Below are 16,025 nucleotides of genomic sequence, written 5' to 3' on the forward strand. Positions count from 1 at the left end.
TCACACTCAACCTTCCCTGAAACACTATTAAAAGCTGAGGGATGAGTTTTGAGAACAGCAGGATACCAAACTAGACTGGAGTCAGTGAGAAAAACCTCTCTCAAAAATATTAAGATCTGAGAGTGCACCCCATGTCCAGTAATATCAAACAACAAAACACTAGTGGCAAACTGCCATTATGAATTAAGAGATGTCAGCATGCTCCAAAATTGTACTGTTTTTATTACAGCCATCTTTTACTTACAGTTTGTTGGTTGATATCATCTTCTCCCATAGGTTCATCCACAATTTGCTGTCCATTCTATAAAAAAGACACAAAGTGAAAATAAATACTGAATCCAAGTACAGAAATAAATATACTGGAAATAGGCTTGCATAGCATGTTACTGTACTCTCTTCTCCATATTCTACAAAAGCAGGTAATTGAAAGTAAACATTGAAATTGAAAAAATGAAAAGTGATTGAAAGTAAACAGTAAATAGGGAAAATTCCCTATTGCTGGCATGTAATGCCACTCTTGCTTTGATCCTTCTGTATTCTCAACCTGGATGAAGTCACAGGAAGAAATACATAAAACCACCTGGCATTTGAAGCCTCATTACTACACAGCTAGACATTATTTGCATTACTGCAACTTCTGCAAAACAGTTAAACCTGATGAAGACTGAATGGCAAAAAGTCACACAAAATGAACAGATAAAGGGGCTCCTTCTAAGACCATGACCTTACATAGCAAGTCAGTCTTTATTCCACCTTAAGGAAAATTTATAACTACAGTATAGACTATAGTTACAAATTTTCCTTAAAAAAATACTGAATGCAATTCTAATTTTACTATCAATTAGACAGCATTTACCACTTTCTGTACTTCCCAAGGGCTATGCTAACAAGCAATACAGAAAAAGGCTTTTGAATTTGAAATTTAGTAATAAAGATTTTAAAAAAATCCAAAAACCTTGAATACCTTGTTGGTCAACAAAGGCTTTCCTTTGCTTGACAGTGATACTATAATTGGAGAATTTCTAAGAGATTTTTCCCTGAAAGAATCTGAATGACTTTGTTTACACAACAAGCATGACCAATAGGAAGTTGTAAATAAAAGTACATATTTACTAAGTTAGGGAACAGGGCATCACCTCAGGCATTAATTCTTAGTTTGCTCCTAAATTTTAACAGTGATTCAGTATCATTTTAGAAACAAATGAAAAACTGTAGCCATGATATTTTCTGAAAAATTCTTTCCTTAGGATTTTTCCTCCTGAGAAGCTCAGAGGCCTCAGGAACAAAATGTAAACAATGGTTATCTGCTGCTGTGGAATGCAACAGATGGATCTGTGATTGGTCTCATGTGGTTGTTTCTAATTAATGGCCAATCACAGTCAGCTGGGTTGGACTCTCTGTCCGAGACACAAGACTTTGTTATTCATTCCTTCTTTTCTATTCTTAGCTAGCCTTCTGATGAAATCCTTTCCTCTATTCTTTTAGTATAGTTTTAATATAATATATATCATAAAATAATAAATCAAGCCTTCTGAAACATGGAGTCAGATCCTCATCTCTTCCCTCATCCTCGGACCCCTGTGAACACGGTCACAAAAAACTATTAAAAATGGTTACCATTTTCCATTACCATTGGAGACAGAATCTGAGCTCATTTGTGCATTGTTTCCCTAGAGAATCCAAAGTCTAATTAATCAATTTTTTCAAATCCTAATTTACTTAAAAGTTACATACATGTATAAATAGTTACCTTTTAGATGTCAGAAAGTTAGTAAAAGCTGTTCAGAAATTCAGATTTTAGCTTCATTTCACACCTTCCTTCCCACTACTCAGTTTTTCAGCAGAATTCTTCAGAACTTTCCTAACATCTTCTGTAACCACTTCTGATTAATAGAATCTTCTAGCTTGCATATGGCTAGAGGAGAGTCTTTCATATGTGTCAGATGAAATCCTAACCACTTCCAAATTCTAATTTTCAAATATTGCAAGCACACTGAATGTTCAATCAGATGATTACCAGCTCTCTAGCAACTTTTCTCCGGAGCATTTTTTTTTCCTGGAAGATGCAGCTAGAAAAAGCTAAATTATAGGAATCATGGATTTCCCAAGTATGACACAGGTGGGCTGGGTTTTTTTGAGGGGGTGTTTTTTTAGGTTTTTTTGGGGGCTTTTTTTGTGTTGTTTGGGGCTTTTTTCTGTTTTTGGATTTATTTTTGGGGGTTTTTGGTTGTTTTGTTTAGGTGGTGGGGAGGGGAAGAAGACAGGATTTTCTGATTGTCTTCCTAGTGCAGACATCTGGCACATGGTAGCAGTGCTATTTTCTCATCTTTCCTTCAGGAAAAGCTTCAGGAAGATACTAGAGACTTCTGACATGACTGTGGTCGACTCTGGAAGTCATCTTTCCATGATGGAAAGATTTCTTTCTAGTAAGAAATCAGTGGCATGTGCTATACATAACTACAGCAGTGAATATAATCTTTAAAAGCTGTCTCAGTTAAGGGCAGCTAATACAATCTTTTATCTGTACAGCAAAGGGTAATTTGATGATTCTCCAAAAAGCCCACATTCCCCACATTGTAATATCTTTTACTTATAGTGTACAGGCAGTGCATATTGTATTGTACTATCCTTCCTTAAGAGACATAAAAAGTTAATATTATCAAATAGAAGACCAGAAAAATACCAGCTTAGCTAAGTAACAGAAATGAGTGTTTTTAATAAAGCTTGTTTACAGGGACAAGCTGTATATTGAGTACACATATATCATTACCATCAAGGCCACAAGTCACATACTTCCTCTGTTCTCAAATTTAAGACATAAATTAACATTAGTATTTTAGCTACACACCTCTACATTCTGTTCACACCACAACATAGCTTCTTTCAACCTTGCAATCAGAAAAAAAAACACCAAAAAAAACAGTGGAACAAATAAAATAATTGACTTTAGCTGAAAAGGAGGAGTCTGTAATGTCCTAACAGCAACAATGGCTAAACTCTGGGGCCTAAAATAGGGCAATTTGTATATCAAAACCATGTGCTCTACACTGACTCCACTCCACATGCAGATTTTCAGAAATAGTAATTCCTGCTACAATAGTCATTCTGCTAAATAGTAATGTACATTAACTGCAGGTTAAAAAAGAATTCACAACACAGTAAGTTTAAGTTCTCACGTTTACTATTTTAAGACAACTGAAATCAGTTGGAAGTGAAATGCACCCTCAGAAACTTCAGAGAAGCCTCCCTTCAAAGAGAAAAAGGCGAGATCAACCTCTGTTTTTAAAAAGGCTCTAATCTTCAACCTCACTGACTTTCTCAGCAGTCAACCAGAAAAACCACAGCAAACTTCTGCAAAAAAAATAAACTGTTTTGCACAATCTGGTCTTCCTGTTTAATCCTGCACTCCTCACAGTTACTTTTCAGCTGAACTCAAGCAAAACACACTCAGTGGAACTAGGAACAAACTCAAGCAATCAGCATGAGCACCATGCAGTCCTGTCTGAGCCAGAGCACTGGCTTAGCAAGATCTTTTCAAACAGGTCTACCCAAGCAATGATTATGCTAAGGGAATCACTGGATGGTAGAACCAGTTTTTCTCAGAACAGTCTGAGCCATGTAAGGTAAAGAAGAATATGTATATATGATTTATGGTTTGCTGGTATATACCATTGAATGGAAAACAGCTGTGTATTCAGAAAGGCTGTGTACTTTGCAGCCTTTCGTAGGAGTTCAAATGTAAAGCCCAAAGGTTCGTGTTGGAAATGGCACTGTTGAAAGCAGTGTGGAGTGAGGAGGTCAGCAGCACACTTAAGAAGTGAGCAAATGAAACATGTTTTGTTTTGCTGGTTGTAGACTCCCTCTAGTATTTAACTAGCACCAAGGGCATGCCTTGATGACATAACAGGCTGGGAGCAGATCTAATAGTCTGATGAACACAGACTAAGAGAAGGCTGAATATAAATCTTTTGCATTCTCAGATTAGTTTAATTCAAAGGACAGACTCCAGACCTTGATTATTCTTCAGGTGCTCTCCTCCCATAGCAGGACAATTAATTAAGTAGAATTGATCCACGATCTAGATATTCCCAGTACTCTGGTTTCAAAAGTAAAACCTATTTCAGATGGCAACACAAGAGAAGAAAAAATAACAGAAAAGGTCCTTAGAAAATTTCTACTTACACCTGAACGTGTAAACAATCAATTTCTGCCAGGGAAAGGAGGGTGCCCATCCCTTACAAAGGCAACCTATAAAATGGTCTTCCAATCCACTCTGATTCAACTTCCTATTCTGTTTTCCAGTGGAAAAAGTCATGCTAATTAAGGTACAAAATTTGTTTCCTCAAAGCTTTTAAACCTGTAGCCATATCTCACTAAATTAGTAGAAATCAATACCTAAACAGAGCTGGGCTCCAGCAGTTTTCCTGAAGGCACATGGACAGGAACACAAAGAGATCCTACAGGTTCTCTACTAGGTATAAAGCAGGCAGACACCAGGGAATCTTTATCAGGCAGCTAGTACATGAATGTCCCCCAAATGATCTGACAGAACATGTGACACAAAAGTCAATCAACCATCAATATTTCTAGCAATCAAAAATTACAGGTTTCAAACCACTGAACTCTCAGAATGTAAGAACTCCTAGGAATTTCCTGACAGAAAGACAGTTTAAAGAAAGTTTTTTTAAAATTCAAATTATTTCAAATCTGGACCAGTAATGCACACCCATAAAAAGCACATTGCAGGGACAATGTGGTCACAAGTAGTGTCACATGTTAAGGTACTGGCATCAAGAACACACAGTCATTTCTTACAAACCCTTTGTAAGAAAGAAGTACACCAAGAAATGCAGCCCACATCTCTCTACAATCAATTAACCACTTCCTTTGAAGCACTGAATATCCTGCACTTTACGTACTACAGTTACATATTGATCTGCAAGTTGTAATGCCACTTTTTTTTTTTTTTTAATTATAGTCCCAGCATTTACTGTAAGAGATTCAATTTGTCTCAGAAGTCTGGCAAAACTCACCTGCACAATAAACCTAATGCTTTTCAAAGCTACCTTTCTGATTAGCACTGCATCCAGATGGATAATTTTGTACATATAATACAGCACCTAGCATCCATAAATACAATTAGGACTTTGGAACTTGGGGCAGGATATCTTGTTTTAATAATAATGTCAGGTAACCATCATTTCCAGTACATGGAATGTACTGTTTTTACATGTATCCAAACCATATCAATTGAAATTTTAAGTGAGCAAATAATTATGTTTCCTATTGTATTCATTTTTCATATTTTCCCCTTAGTTTCATCAATAATATGATAGATAGTATACACTTGAAGTTTTTAGATTTAGTTTAGCATCTCCATTCCTACATTCTGTTAATCTTTGTTCTTTTCTACAGTCTAAAAGGATTTTTTTCTGAAGGGCATTAAGTTTGTCCCCAGATATTCTTCAATATTTGACACCTCCTCCCATCCCCAGAATATTTTCCCTTTGCATTTAGACTATTTTGGAATGTTTAAGTATTCGTTCTGGTAAATATTTTAACCTTTTTCCTCAACTATGTTTGTCAGCTACTTAAAAACTCTTTATGAAACTGATACCAATTGCATCTTTTGGAATAATTTTTCTGCCATTAAAGTCAATATTTCCTAATTATTAATACTGGAATTGAGCATATAAATTAGTAGGCAGTCCTTATACTATTAACAGAGTTCAGTAGACTTGGCAACTACTGGCTTTTCCATGTAATTGGTGCCTTGTAGCAGAACCACAAAACTCAGTAAACACAAAAAATGCTATATTCCTAGACTCAGCAATTAATCAAGACTTGACAAGAGTTAAATCAAGAATTAAACTGTAAATCAGTGCAGAATGATTCTTTGAGGACACAAATAAGAAAAAGAGATAAGATGTCTGAATCAGACCCCTCACAAATTGTTATGTGGATGTTTTAACAGGCAAATGAGTAACATAGGTGATGAAGGCTCTCTCAGGTAACTCCTAGTTGTCAACAATGAAAACTTCCAGATCTACCCAACAACTGCAGTTACTGGATTTAAACACATGAGAACTTGCAGTATTATTTAGTCATTAAAACACTGGGTATATATAGACCCGAGCTCCTTCCCTCTGTGTTTTCAAGGGACTCTCAACTGACAAAGCCCAAGAACTGTGAGGTCCTTGGATAGAGTAAAGCTGTGACAATGCTTCTGGCTTGTTTCAAAGCAGCACAAAATGCAGCATTCCATTGAAACACTCATAACACATCTGTGCCACAAGGCACTGTGTGGAACCACATTTAGTAAAAATCTTTTGAACTGTGCACACTCAAAACTGCTATTCTAAGCAGCAATGAGCTACCCTGAGAAAAAATTTGTTGGTCTGCAAAAAATAGTTGAAAATAGACCAAAAAGGACCTTAAGAGGTCAGCTGATCTATCTCCATGTACCAAAGCAAGATCAGCTATTCCTACAATGCTGCTCACAAGACATTTATGTCTAAGCTCTTCTTAAATCTTCAGGAGTTTTCACAATCTATTCCAGTGCTTAAATAAAATATAAGGCTTTAATAGGATCTGAATTAATGACTTGTGCTCTAACTTCTGAGCTGTGAAGCCACACAGATCCAAAGCACTTACCTAAATCCTGACCTGATTAAAATTTACTAGATGCAAATAGCAGAAGTGAGCCACCATCTTAGACTTCTCTAGCTGTTCTCTTATAACACTCATCCAAAACATTTTACATATACTGTTAGAAATAGTACATGCAAGTATTAAAAACTCCTTCTTAAAAAAAAAATCCCACCAGCATTTTAATATAAAACTTTGTTAACTTATGTTCCATGAATTCCACAGAATTTATTTTCAATTTTATTGTCTAAGGTGACAGACTTCTTCCTTTGCTAAGTATTAAGAGAAACAACAGGATGTTGAAACTTGCCTCTCCATAGACAAACTGAGATAAAAGCCATTAACTTGCAAATCATTTAGGTACAAAGCCAAACTTCTTTAAGTTAAGATACTTGGGCAACTTTAACTATGTGATTTTGTAAACCCTATCTGCTTTGCCACCTTCTTCCCATCTAGTATGACTCAAGAGTATAGTTTAACAATACAGAAAAGCAGTCCCCTTTCCTGCACCGCAGTGCTTTTCTTCGCTGGCATTTCTCCAGCACCATGCCAAGGAACATTAGAAAAGTATAGCAAAAAGCTCTCAGCAAGTTTTATTCTCTGAATTAACTCATCTTGAAGTCAAACAAGTGCCACAACATTATTCAAGATGCTGTACATATACTGTTATAAAATCTTTGTCTTGGACAAGCAGGCTGTGTAGCTAAAACCAGCTCCAAATAATGTGTGGTCATGTGTTCACAAAAAAACCCCAGCCAATCAACAAAAAACCCAAGAAAATGAGAAAAAGACAGGGAAGAGAAAATCTCAGTTCCCTACCTAAACAAGTGGATGGGTAGTAAATTATTACGCTTTACACATCAATTGACCAGCCTTAGTAAAACAAAGCCAAAAACCCCACAGCACCCAATCTCTGTTCATCTGCTCCAAAGGGGAAGAAGAAACATACACATTATTAGAAATCACCCATCTTAATATATCCAACTACTGCTGCACACCTGAAAATAGAAGAAATTCCTTCTGCTTGCACGCATAATCTTAAGAGTGACTCTGGCACCTGAGAGCGTACAAATCTTACTACCAAGCCTGCATCTGCACGAGAAGGCAGGTGCAGCTCACCTTCCCTTCCTCCTGCAGTCCCAGGGCCCTGGAAATGCCCTGTGCCTTCCCAGGCTCCTGCCAAAGGACTGGATGCACTCAGGGAGGATGTGCCAGGCCCTTCCCTGAGCAGGGACAGGTAGCAGGCACAGCAAGGCTCTGCACTGCACTTCCCTGTGTTACACACACAGGTTTTCAGAAGTTAGCTAGTTTCTCAGAATTCATAATAAATTCAAAGGGTGAAATTTAAACATTTTTACATTGATTTTATAGTTTACTATTTTCATACATTCTGCTAAGAATAGAGAATAAGCTGTGGAACAACTTCACTACTTCCTAAAATTCAGGATTTCTGAAGTATAGTTCTGACTATGAAACAAAAGTCAGCTACAGGAAGACAGAAGGAGAAAAAAACCCCATGAAGCTAAAAGCATTTTTTCACAAATAAGTCTAAGTTCTAACAGTAACTAATTTTGGCAAACATCTTATGCAAGAAATAATTCAAATAATATTTACATCCTAAAAACACTACCTTTTGAATATGCAGGACAAAGAGGGTTTTATTTTTCAGAGCTATGCATCGTTGGATATTTAAAATCACAAAATACCATTTCTTCACATCATTTGCATCCAGCTAAGCATGTTTCAATAAATTAATGCTTGGATTAAATTATTTAAATATTCTTTTAACATTTATTTTAATTTCAACTTAGAAACTGTCAGGAAACAGACCCAGACCACAATAAAGTATTTTTAAGATACATACTCACTCACACAAAATTGAATGGCTTCACTGAATAAATAAATAAATTAATGATAAAAATTATTTCCTCCAAAAATAGTTAAGTGGAGTGTTAAGCATACCACAGAGGTTTCTTGCATCAAAAACAACATATGGTAACTCTTACTGATAGGAATGAACTAGCAGTAACTTTGTGGTCAAGGCACTGGAGCAGGTCCCAAAAAATCAGAGTTCATGTAGTTCTAGAAGAGACTCAATGAATGATGCTAGATGGGGTCACTAAGCTGTTGAGCCTCATTTTCCCATCTGCTACACAGGATTTTTTTCTCCCCTCTGTTTCCAGTGGGTGAGGCATTTAATCTTATTTCAGGGAATAAGGAGAGAATAAGTAGCATGGTATCACGTATGCAAGCATATAGCACAGCAATGGTGGTACTCAACCACTTTGCCCAAACTTAAACATTCCCTGAAGGGATTCTAACTTTTCCCAGTTTTACTGATGAAATTGTTCTCCTCTTGAACATCACCAAATTTGAAAAAAAACCCCTAATTATATGAATCTACTCTGGCCTGAAAAACTGCTTAAAAGTTTCACTATTGGTATATGGCTATGAATTATATCTGGTGGAAAAAAGAACCCAAAAAAAGAAAGCCTCAAATTCAAAACAAAACATCTCCCCACAGGAAAAAACACAATTCCAAACCAGTATCTTGAGTAGGCTCTTAAAGCTGGTAGATCTGCCACCTGCCAAGATCAGTCAACACCCAAAGCTAGTATTTTTGATGTGCAGAAATAATTAAACGCCCACCTCAGTCTATGTTTCAATGTGACTTTAAGTTTAGCATTTCAAATGACAAACAACTACAGTCAGTGTGACAGACCACAACCAATTCAAAGATAACAGACACACCTTTAAATGTGTCAATCTGCTCACATCTACTTTGTGTTACAGCTGGGGCAAGAAATATTGCCTACACTACAACAAACAAAACAATAACAAGATAAGAACTGCCGATGCCCGAAGAAAAGCAACAGAACCATTCAGAGAAGTTAAATTCAACACCTTCGCAAGGAAACCAAGAGCTGCAGAGAGCACACAATAATGAGTGCATGGAGGTACTGAATTCAACAAAGTAAAGCTCCTGTCTTGTCCTGCCCCACTCAGCTGACCACAGGACATGATTACTATGTTACAGATTAGGACTGCGTTAACTGGAAAACAAAGCAGGCAAAATGGTACCAATAAGGATATGAAAAATCTGAACATCCCCCTCCAACACTTCTCATGCAGATTATGTGTTTCTCAAGATAGTATTTACATACATATAAGATCTGTTATCTGTCTATCACAACAGTTTGTGGAATATAGTGTATACTACTTATTTAAATGAAAATTAAATTTCTAATTCCCATTTTTAACTCAGTACAAGAAAACATCACCCTACAAATCAGTGAAAAATTCAGACTTCAGAATGCACTATGCTGACAGCAGTTCTGCATGAGAAGCGACAGCCGAGTGCCGCACAGAATTTTGTCTATAATGGAGAGAAAATGGATAGTCTTCAAAACCCCCACAGACCAGTCCATTTAGGTGATTCCACTTTGGCTTTAACTATTTACCTGTGTTGGCTATACCAGAAATGACTGTAAATATAGCCTTTGCTCCTGTGGAAAACAAGTACAACACTGATTACATGGTACAGAATGTGAAGAGACAATCACAAACACAGGCTCAAGGCTACAGGTGGCAAGACATCTGACAAATTTCAGCTTCCAGGCCAGAAATATATATTGACATAGAGAATGCCACACTGACAATCAAAATGAAATTACAAAGCAAAATTTGCATTATACTAGCTTCTTTAAAATATCAGCATGACTGTTAAGTGCTAGCATCCCTTGTCTCATGGAAAGTTCAAATAATCCTGGATACAGAATATAAAACAAAGAAATTTGTGAAGGAAGATTCATACCACCTACTTAAACACCTGAACAAGTGACCATAAACTCTGTCAAGAGCAGTGGAAAAAAAAAGAACTTTCTCCACAGTCAGTCTGGAGCATCTAATTAAAGCTCCTAATGACAGCTGTCACAAATGCTTCCCAGAACGTCTAGCAAATGGCATCTCCTTATGATGGCCAGTTCTTTCAACATATTGGTGTCCAAAATTTGGCTGCCATAACTGTATTCATTCTCCTCCAGTTGATATTAATATGCATGGCTGGGAGTACAGATCAAAGGATCAGGCTAGTTATTCAGGCATTCAAATGCAGACTCAAGTCATCAATACTTAATTTGCTCAAAAGCAGATGATTTGCAATAACAGGCATATTCTCACCATGAAAGACTAACCTGTGCTTGTTATGAATCCTGAGTAGACCCTGAGTCAGTAAGAGACAGCATCATTCCACAAGCTTTAAAGGTGCTGTGATTTACAACATGAAAATGAAACTACACGTACAGACAAAATATTTTAAAAATAGTGTAACTACTTTACACATTAAAAAAGCCATCAGAGATGCAATGTGCATCACTGGCCTGTTTGGACCTGTAGAAACAAAAGTCCTGAAAATTATAAAGCCACATTTTATCTAAAAAAAAAATTTGTCTGCTTTATTTTTTAAGAAAGTAAGACTATGTTCTGCACACCTAAGTTACAGCAGCTCTTTGTGGTTAAGTACACTTCTACTCTAAAGTTATTTAAAGGTATCCTAGTCCTCCTCCTAAATTTGCTCACCCATCACAGAATATCACCTCCTTGGTGGTACCACTGTAACTTTGGGACTGCACTGGGAAACAAATGAAACATCAAGTCAATTAAAAATTCCATTAGTCGTTAAGACAAGGAAAGTGTCTGAGCTGAGTTTTAGAGCTCAAAAATTTGTAATTCCATATGTGGCTAATCAGCGTTTCAAGACTTGTGTCAGCAAATCTGAGAGGTTAGCAGAAATGCTTTACTCAGAGTTACAGCTAAGACATTATTAGTATCAAACTATGACTGAAATCACAATGAGTTTCAGGCAAATGTAAGAACATTTTTGCCCAAGGATACTCTTGCAGAATAGGGTCTGTAATTAGGATATCGCTATGCTACAGATAAACACAACTCATGCAAATCAAAAATCCAAGTTATGTATTTAGGTCACTTGTCTATGTATTTGAATTAAACTATTTTTACTAAAATATCTTTTCTTAAATAGTCATTTCACATAAGCAACCTTTCTAAGGAACTTTTTCCTTTTGAATGTCATCTTAGAAGCTTTTGCAGGTGCAACCTGGTCTTTTCAAAAACTGTTTATTCTAGGCTAGGGCCTTGGAGTGCAAACCTGTCAGTTCATGCTGTTTCATGTTTTATTATTGGTCCTAGACATTTTTTGGTGATAAACTGCTCTACATGATACACTCATGTCAATAAAAAGTTTAATTGCTTTTAAGGAAGTGATAAAGTACACTTATTTCAAAAAGTTTAGGACAGCAATTTAAAAACAAATGATGTCTGAAATATGCTAAAACAAGTAAAGTATAATCATGCAAGTACACACATTGCAAATAACAATCTATTTTTCTACATATCTAGAAAATACACTATTATTGAAGTTAGACCGCATGCAGTGAGCAAAGACTAAAGCAACAGTTCTTTTCTCTAAATGATTAATCTGTTTTCCCCTACCACCCTCTGCCCCACCCTCAAGCATCACACTCTATTGTAGTTACTCCCAGTTTAAAATCATCTAAGATCACTACTCCAGAAGTCAGTGAATAACTAGCACGAATTTAAAAGTAACTACAGTACCTGACAAGAATTTAAAAAAAAAAAAAAATTATGCGCCTGTCAGATGTGAACTGTAGGTTCTTCCGACTCCCTGAGATACAGTGACTTTCAGCCGAAGGATGACAAGACAAAGACCAAAAGGACAAATCCTGATACTGCAGAAACTCTGCATTGGTCCTTCTATGCTCGTCTCACTAAGGAGAGAGTCCTAACCTTGCGACTAATTGTTGTGAGCTGGCCTGGGTCCACACCGCTCCACATCAGCATCACTTGAAGCAGCCTGGCTGAGTATCAGCTGGAGCCGATTCAGGTCGAAGCTGCACTGTCAAAAGCAGCTTTTTCTTTTCAGATGGAATCTGGTCGCAAAGTAGCACACGCACTGTAGGCTACTAGGGACTCACGGAGCAAGCACAACTGACTGTGTAGGTGCAGTGTTTACATAGATCCAACCCAAGAGTAGTAGGAAAAAATATTAAAATAGCTGAAAGCTTCTATGGCCTCGGTATCAAGTGACTAATTTCCAGCCGCTCTCATTATTCCAACCTAGGAAAGCTGACACGCGTCCTGCCTAACAAGGACAGGCACAACACGCACTCCCCGCTACCACAGCGGGAAACCCACACTGCGCGGCACCCCGGGGTTGTTCCCGGCAACGCTACCGAGCACAAAGCTTCACCCATGCTCCACCACCCTTCACGTCCCTGCGGTTTCCCAAATTCTTGCGAAACTACCGGCAACCCCATCCTGCCGAGATAAGGGGGCAGCGGCACCGGGCGGGGACCCATACGGGGAGCGGCCGCAAGGCGAGGGCACCGGGCAAGGCGAGGGCAGGCCTGGTCCTCCTGCCCACCTCAAGCCGCGCCGGCGGAGGCGGCGGGGCCGCCCTGGGAAAGGAAACTCGCCGTGACAGTAACCAGACACCGCGCTGGAACAAAAGCGCCCGAGCCGGCGGCCACCGCGGAGGCAGGTTACTGCCTCCCGGGAACGGGGCGGAAGGGGAGGGAGCGCGCCGGGAGCAGCCCGGTCCCGGGAAACACGCCCCGAGCCCGGCGCGGGCGGGGGAGTCCCGGCCGGTGCCGGCCGTGAGTCAGTGCCCCGGAGAGGAAGCGGCGTGCAGGGGCCAGCGCTCGCCGCGCTCCCCCACCGGGCCGCTGCCGCCTGGCCCCCGTCCGCTGCCCATCCCGAAACCTCGTTAGGGGGAAACTCTGCCCATCCCCTGAGCGACGGCAGCACCGGGAGTCCCGGTCCCGTCCTCTCCTCACAACTTTCCCCGCAGCACCCCCCCGCCCGCCCCGTACCTCGGTGCTGCTCTCGGCCGTGCTCTCCACAGCCATCTTCTGCCAAGGGTCTGCCAACTGCGCCAGGGGCATCTTCTCCGCCCGGCTCCCGCAGCCTCCGCGCTCCGCGTTCCCGCTACCCGGCGGGGGCGGCCAGGCAGGCAGCGAGCGCTGCGGAGGGCGCGGGACAGCCCGGCTAGCTCCGGCGGCAGCTCCTGCGGCGACTGCTGCCCGCTGCCACCGCCGCCGTCCCTCCCCCGCGCCCTCCCCGCTGCCGGGCGGGGCCGCGCTGCCGCCCTCCCCCGGCCCGTCTCGGCTTCCGCTCACGACATGGCGGCGGCCGGGTCTCGGCCGCGCCTGCGCCCGGCGGCCCCGACCGGCGCCGTTCCTTGCCCGTGAGGGGCTGCGCCCTCAGCTCTGCCGCCGGGGCGGGCGCGGCCCACGGAGAGGGGCTGCGGGAACCGGGACTGCTGCCGCTCCCCGGGCTGAGGGGAATTGGAGAGGCGGAGAGTTTGTTTGCACAAACAAGCGCGGAGGGAGAAGTCGAGAGGCGGGTGAGACGTGGTGTTGTGCAGAATATCATTAAGCAAAGAGGGAAAGGAATTAAGGTGTAGGAATTTGTTTTTGTAGCAACACCGTTTAAGTAGTGGTTGGACTGCGTGAGTAGGAGTTGCGTCGAAGCGGGAAAGTCATACTTCCCCAGGCCAAGAGACATCAAGGTAAAGCTGTCAAAAAGTCCCCCACAGGTTCTGAAAACGGCCCTTGTCTTACTTTTTTACTCTCAGCTGTTAGCTGATACGCAAACAAAAAAACTGAGACCCACAGCCTCTGGGGTGTTACATGGTTCTCCTAAAATGCTAAGCACTGTCATAAACACCCATCGTCTTGCAACATTAGATGCCTTGGCTGATGCTGAAGAATCCTTGAAACATGAGACCAGCAACTGAAGGTGGCTGAACGCTGGTGTCAGACTTCTTGCTGTTAAAGCCAAACTTTCCAGAACTCTCTGAGAAGGCCACTTAGTTTTCGACAGCCCCCAGTGCCCCGACCATTTATAGATTTTGACAGGTCACATGATTTACTCCATCCTTTATAAAAGTTAACGTTCTTTAAATACTTAGAAGGCTTTTTGGAGTGCGAGAGATGGCAAGAGTGCTAGTAATTAAAAGAGTGTGTGTGTGCCTGTGTTTGTGTGCATGTGCACACTGTTGTGATGAGCACAGACTGTTTCTGTTTGGTAGCAGTTTCTGTTTGATCCCCCTTCATGTTCATGTAAGCATAAATACCCACCTACAAAGAGGAACAAAGGAGTGGATAGGCAGTTGCTCATAGTGAAACAGTCTTCAGTTGGTCCTACAGAGACTTCCATATCTGCAGTAAAAGGTCACAGTTGAATGATCACCTGAAGCCAGGAGGAGCACATGTGCCCTTATTTACTGCAGTTCAATCTGGCCCTTGCATCGGTGTCTCTTGAAGGAGTGCAATTGCTTGTGCTGTCATGTGGTGAGTTATACCAGGGAACAGATCCACATCAAAACTTACCCTTTTTACCTCCTGTTGTCCTCAAAAAAAAACCTCACCAACCAACCAACCAGCCAACCCACCCTGTTAAAGAGGCTGAAGAGGAGCTGGGACTGCTTCCTTCCAATGTGGTCAAGTTGCAGAACTCTGGCTGGTTAATGATATGAAATTTAGAACAATGCAAACGTTACGATATTAAGCACAATGCAAGAAATAATTTTTCATAGTCTGATCAGCACCAGGTCACTTCAGTCTCAGACTGGCTGCTGGAATGTTGAACATAAAACTAATTTTTTACAGCAGTCATGCATTATGTGGTTGACACACAAATCAGGACTTTAAAAAATATCCCTGAGTTAATGTAAAAATTCATGATGTTAAAAAAAAATGTTACCTTACATCCCTCTGGAAATACAAGTTTCTATTCCCCCACAGGGATATTTCACTTAACTTTATCAAAGTTCATGCATTTGTACCTGCATCAACTGCGCAGTCAGGTACATACATCTGAAACGTGCCATTAGGGAGAAGAACCTGAGAACTGAAAGGTGGCAATCACAAGAAAAATACACCAAACCTCAACTTGCATTTCACATAGTTCAACAAGTCCCTCTTTATAAAAGACTTCCTTCCTCTAACTAAAAAACTCCATGATCTCTTTTCCTTTCATAGTTGTCTAGTCCTTTCTTGCCATGGGTACATATTCTAAATTACTTGTTTTGAATTTTGAACTCTTTTTAGAAGGGGAGGGGGGTCATAGTTTGCTTATAGTTTTTTACATAGATCCTCTTTTGTCCTTCACTGTATGCATCTTACAAATCCAAAATAAAACAGGGGCAAAAATCTTCTGCACTAGCAGGTAAGAGGGCTGCAAACAATAGGAATATGACCTTTTCTGAAGTACAGAGAGTAGGTAGATGTGGGATCTCAGCACATCATTCCTGATGTTCAGAGATGCCAGGAGAA

General features: G+C 40.3%; 1 protein-coding gene across 1 annotated transcript in view; it reads right to left on the reverse strand.

Annotated features, from left to right (window-relative positions):
* RPS6KA3 (ribosomal protein S6 kinase A3) overlaps nucleotides 1–13,720 on the reverse strand; it is a 73,747-nt gene extending 60,027 nt beyond the window's left edge. The window contains exons 1-2 of the mRNA XM_066545419.1: nucleotides 13,560–13,720; nucleotides 245–301 (exon numbers count right to left, since the gene is read on the reverse strand). Coding sequence (XP_066401516.1) covers nucleotides 245–301; nucleotides 13,560–13,631 — 129 coding nt within the window. The 5' untranslated portion in view covers nucleotides 13,632–13,720. The remainder of the gene's footprint in view (nucleotides 1–244; nucleotides 302–13,559) is intronic.
* Between the last annotated feature and the right edge of the window lie 2,305 nt (nucleotides 13,721–16,025).

The sequence above is a fragment of the Molothrus aeneus genome, chromosome 2 (genome assembly GCF_037042795.1).
Source record: "Molothrus aeneus isolate 106 chromosome 2, BPBGC_Maene_1.0, whole genome shotgun sequence".
In the NCBI taxonomy this organism is placed as follows: domain Eukaryota; kingdom Metazoa; phylum Chordata; class Aves; order Passeriformes; family Icteridae; genus Molothrus; species Molothrus aeneus.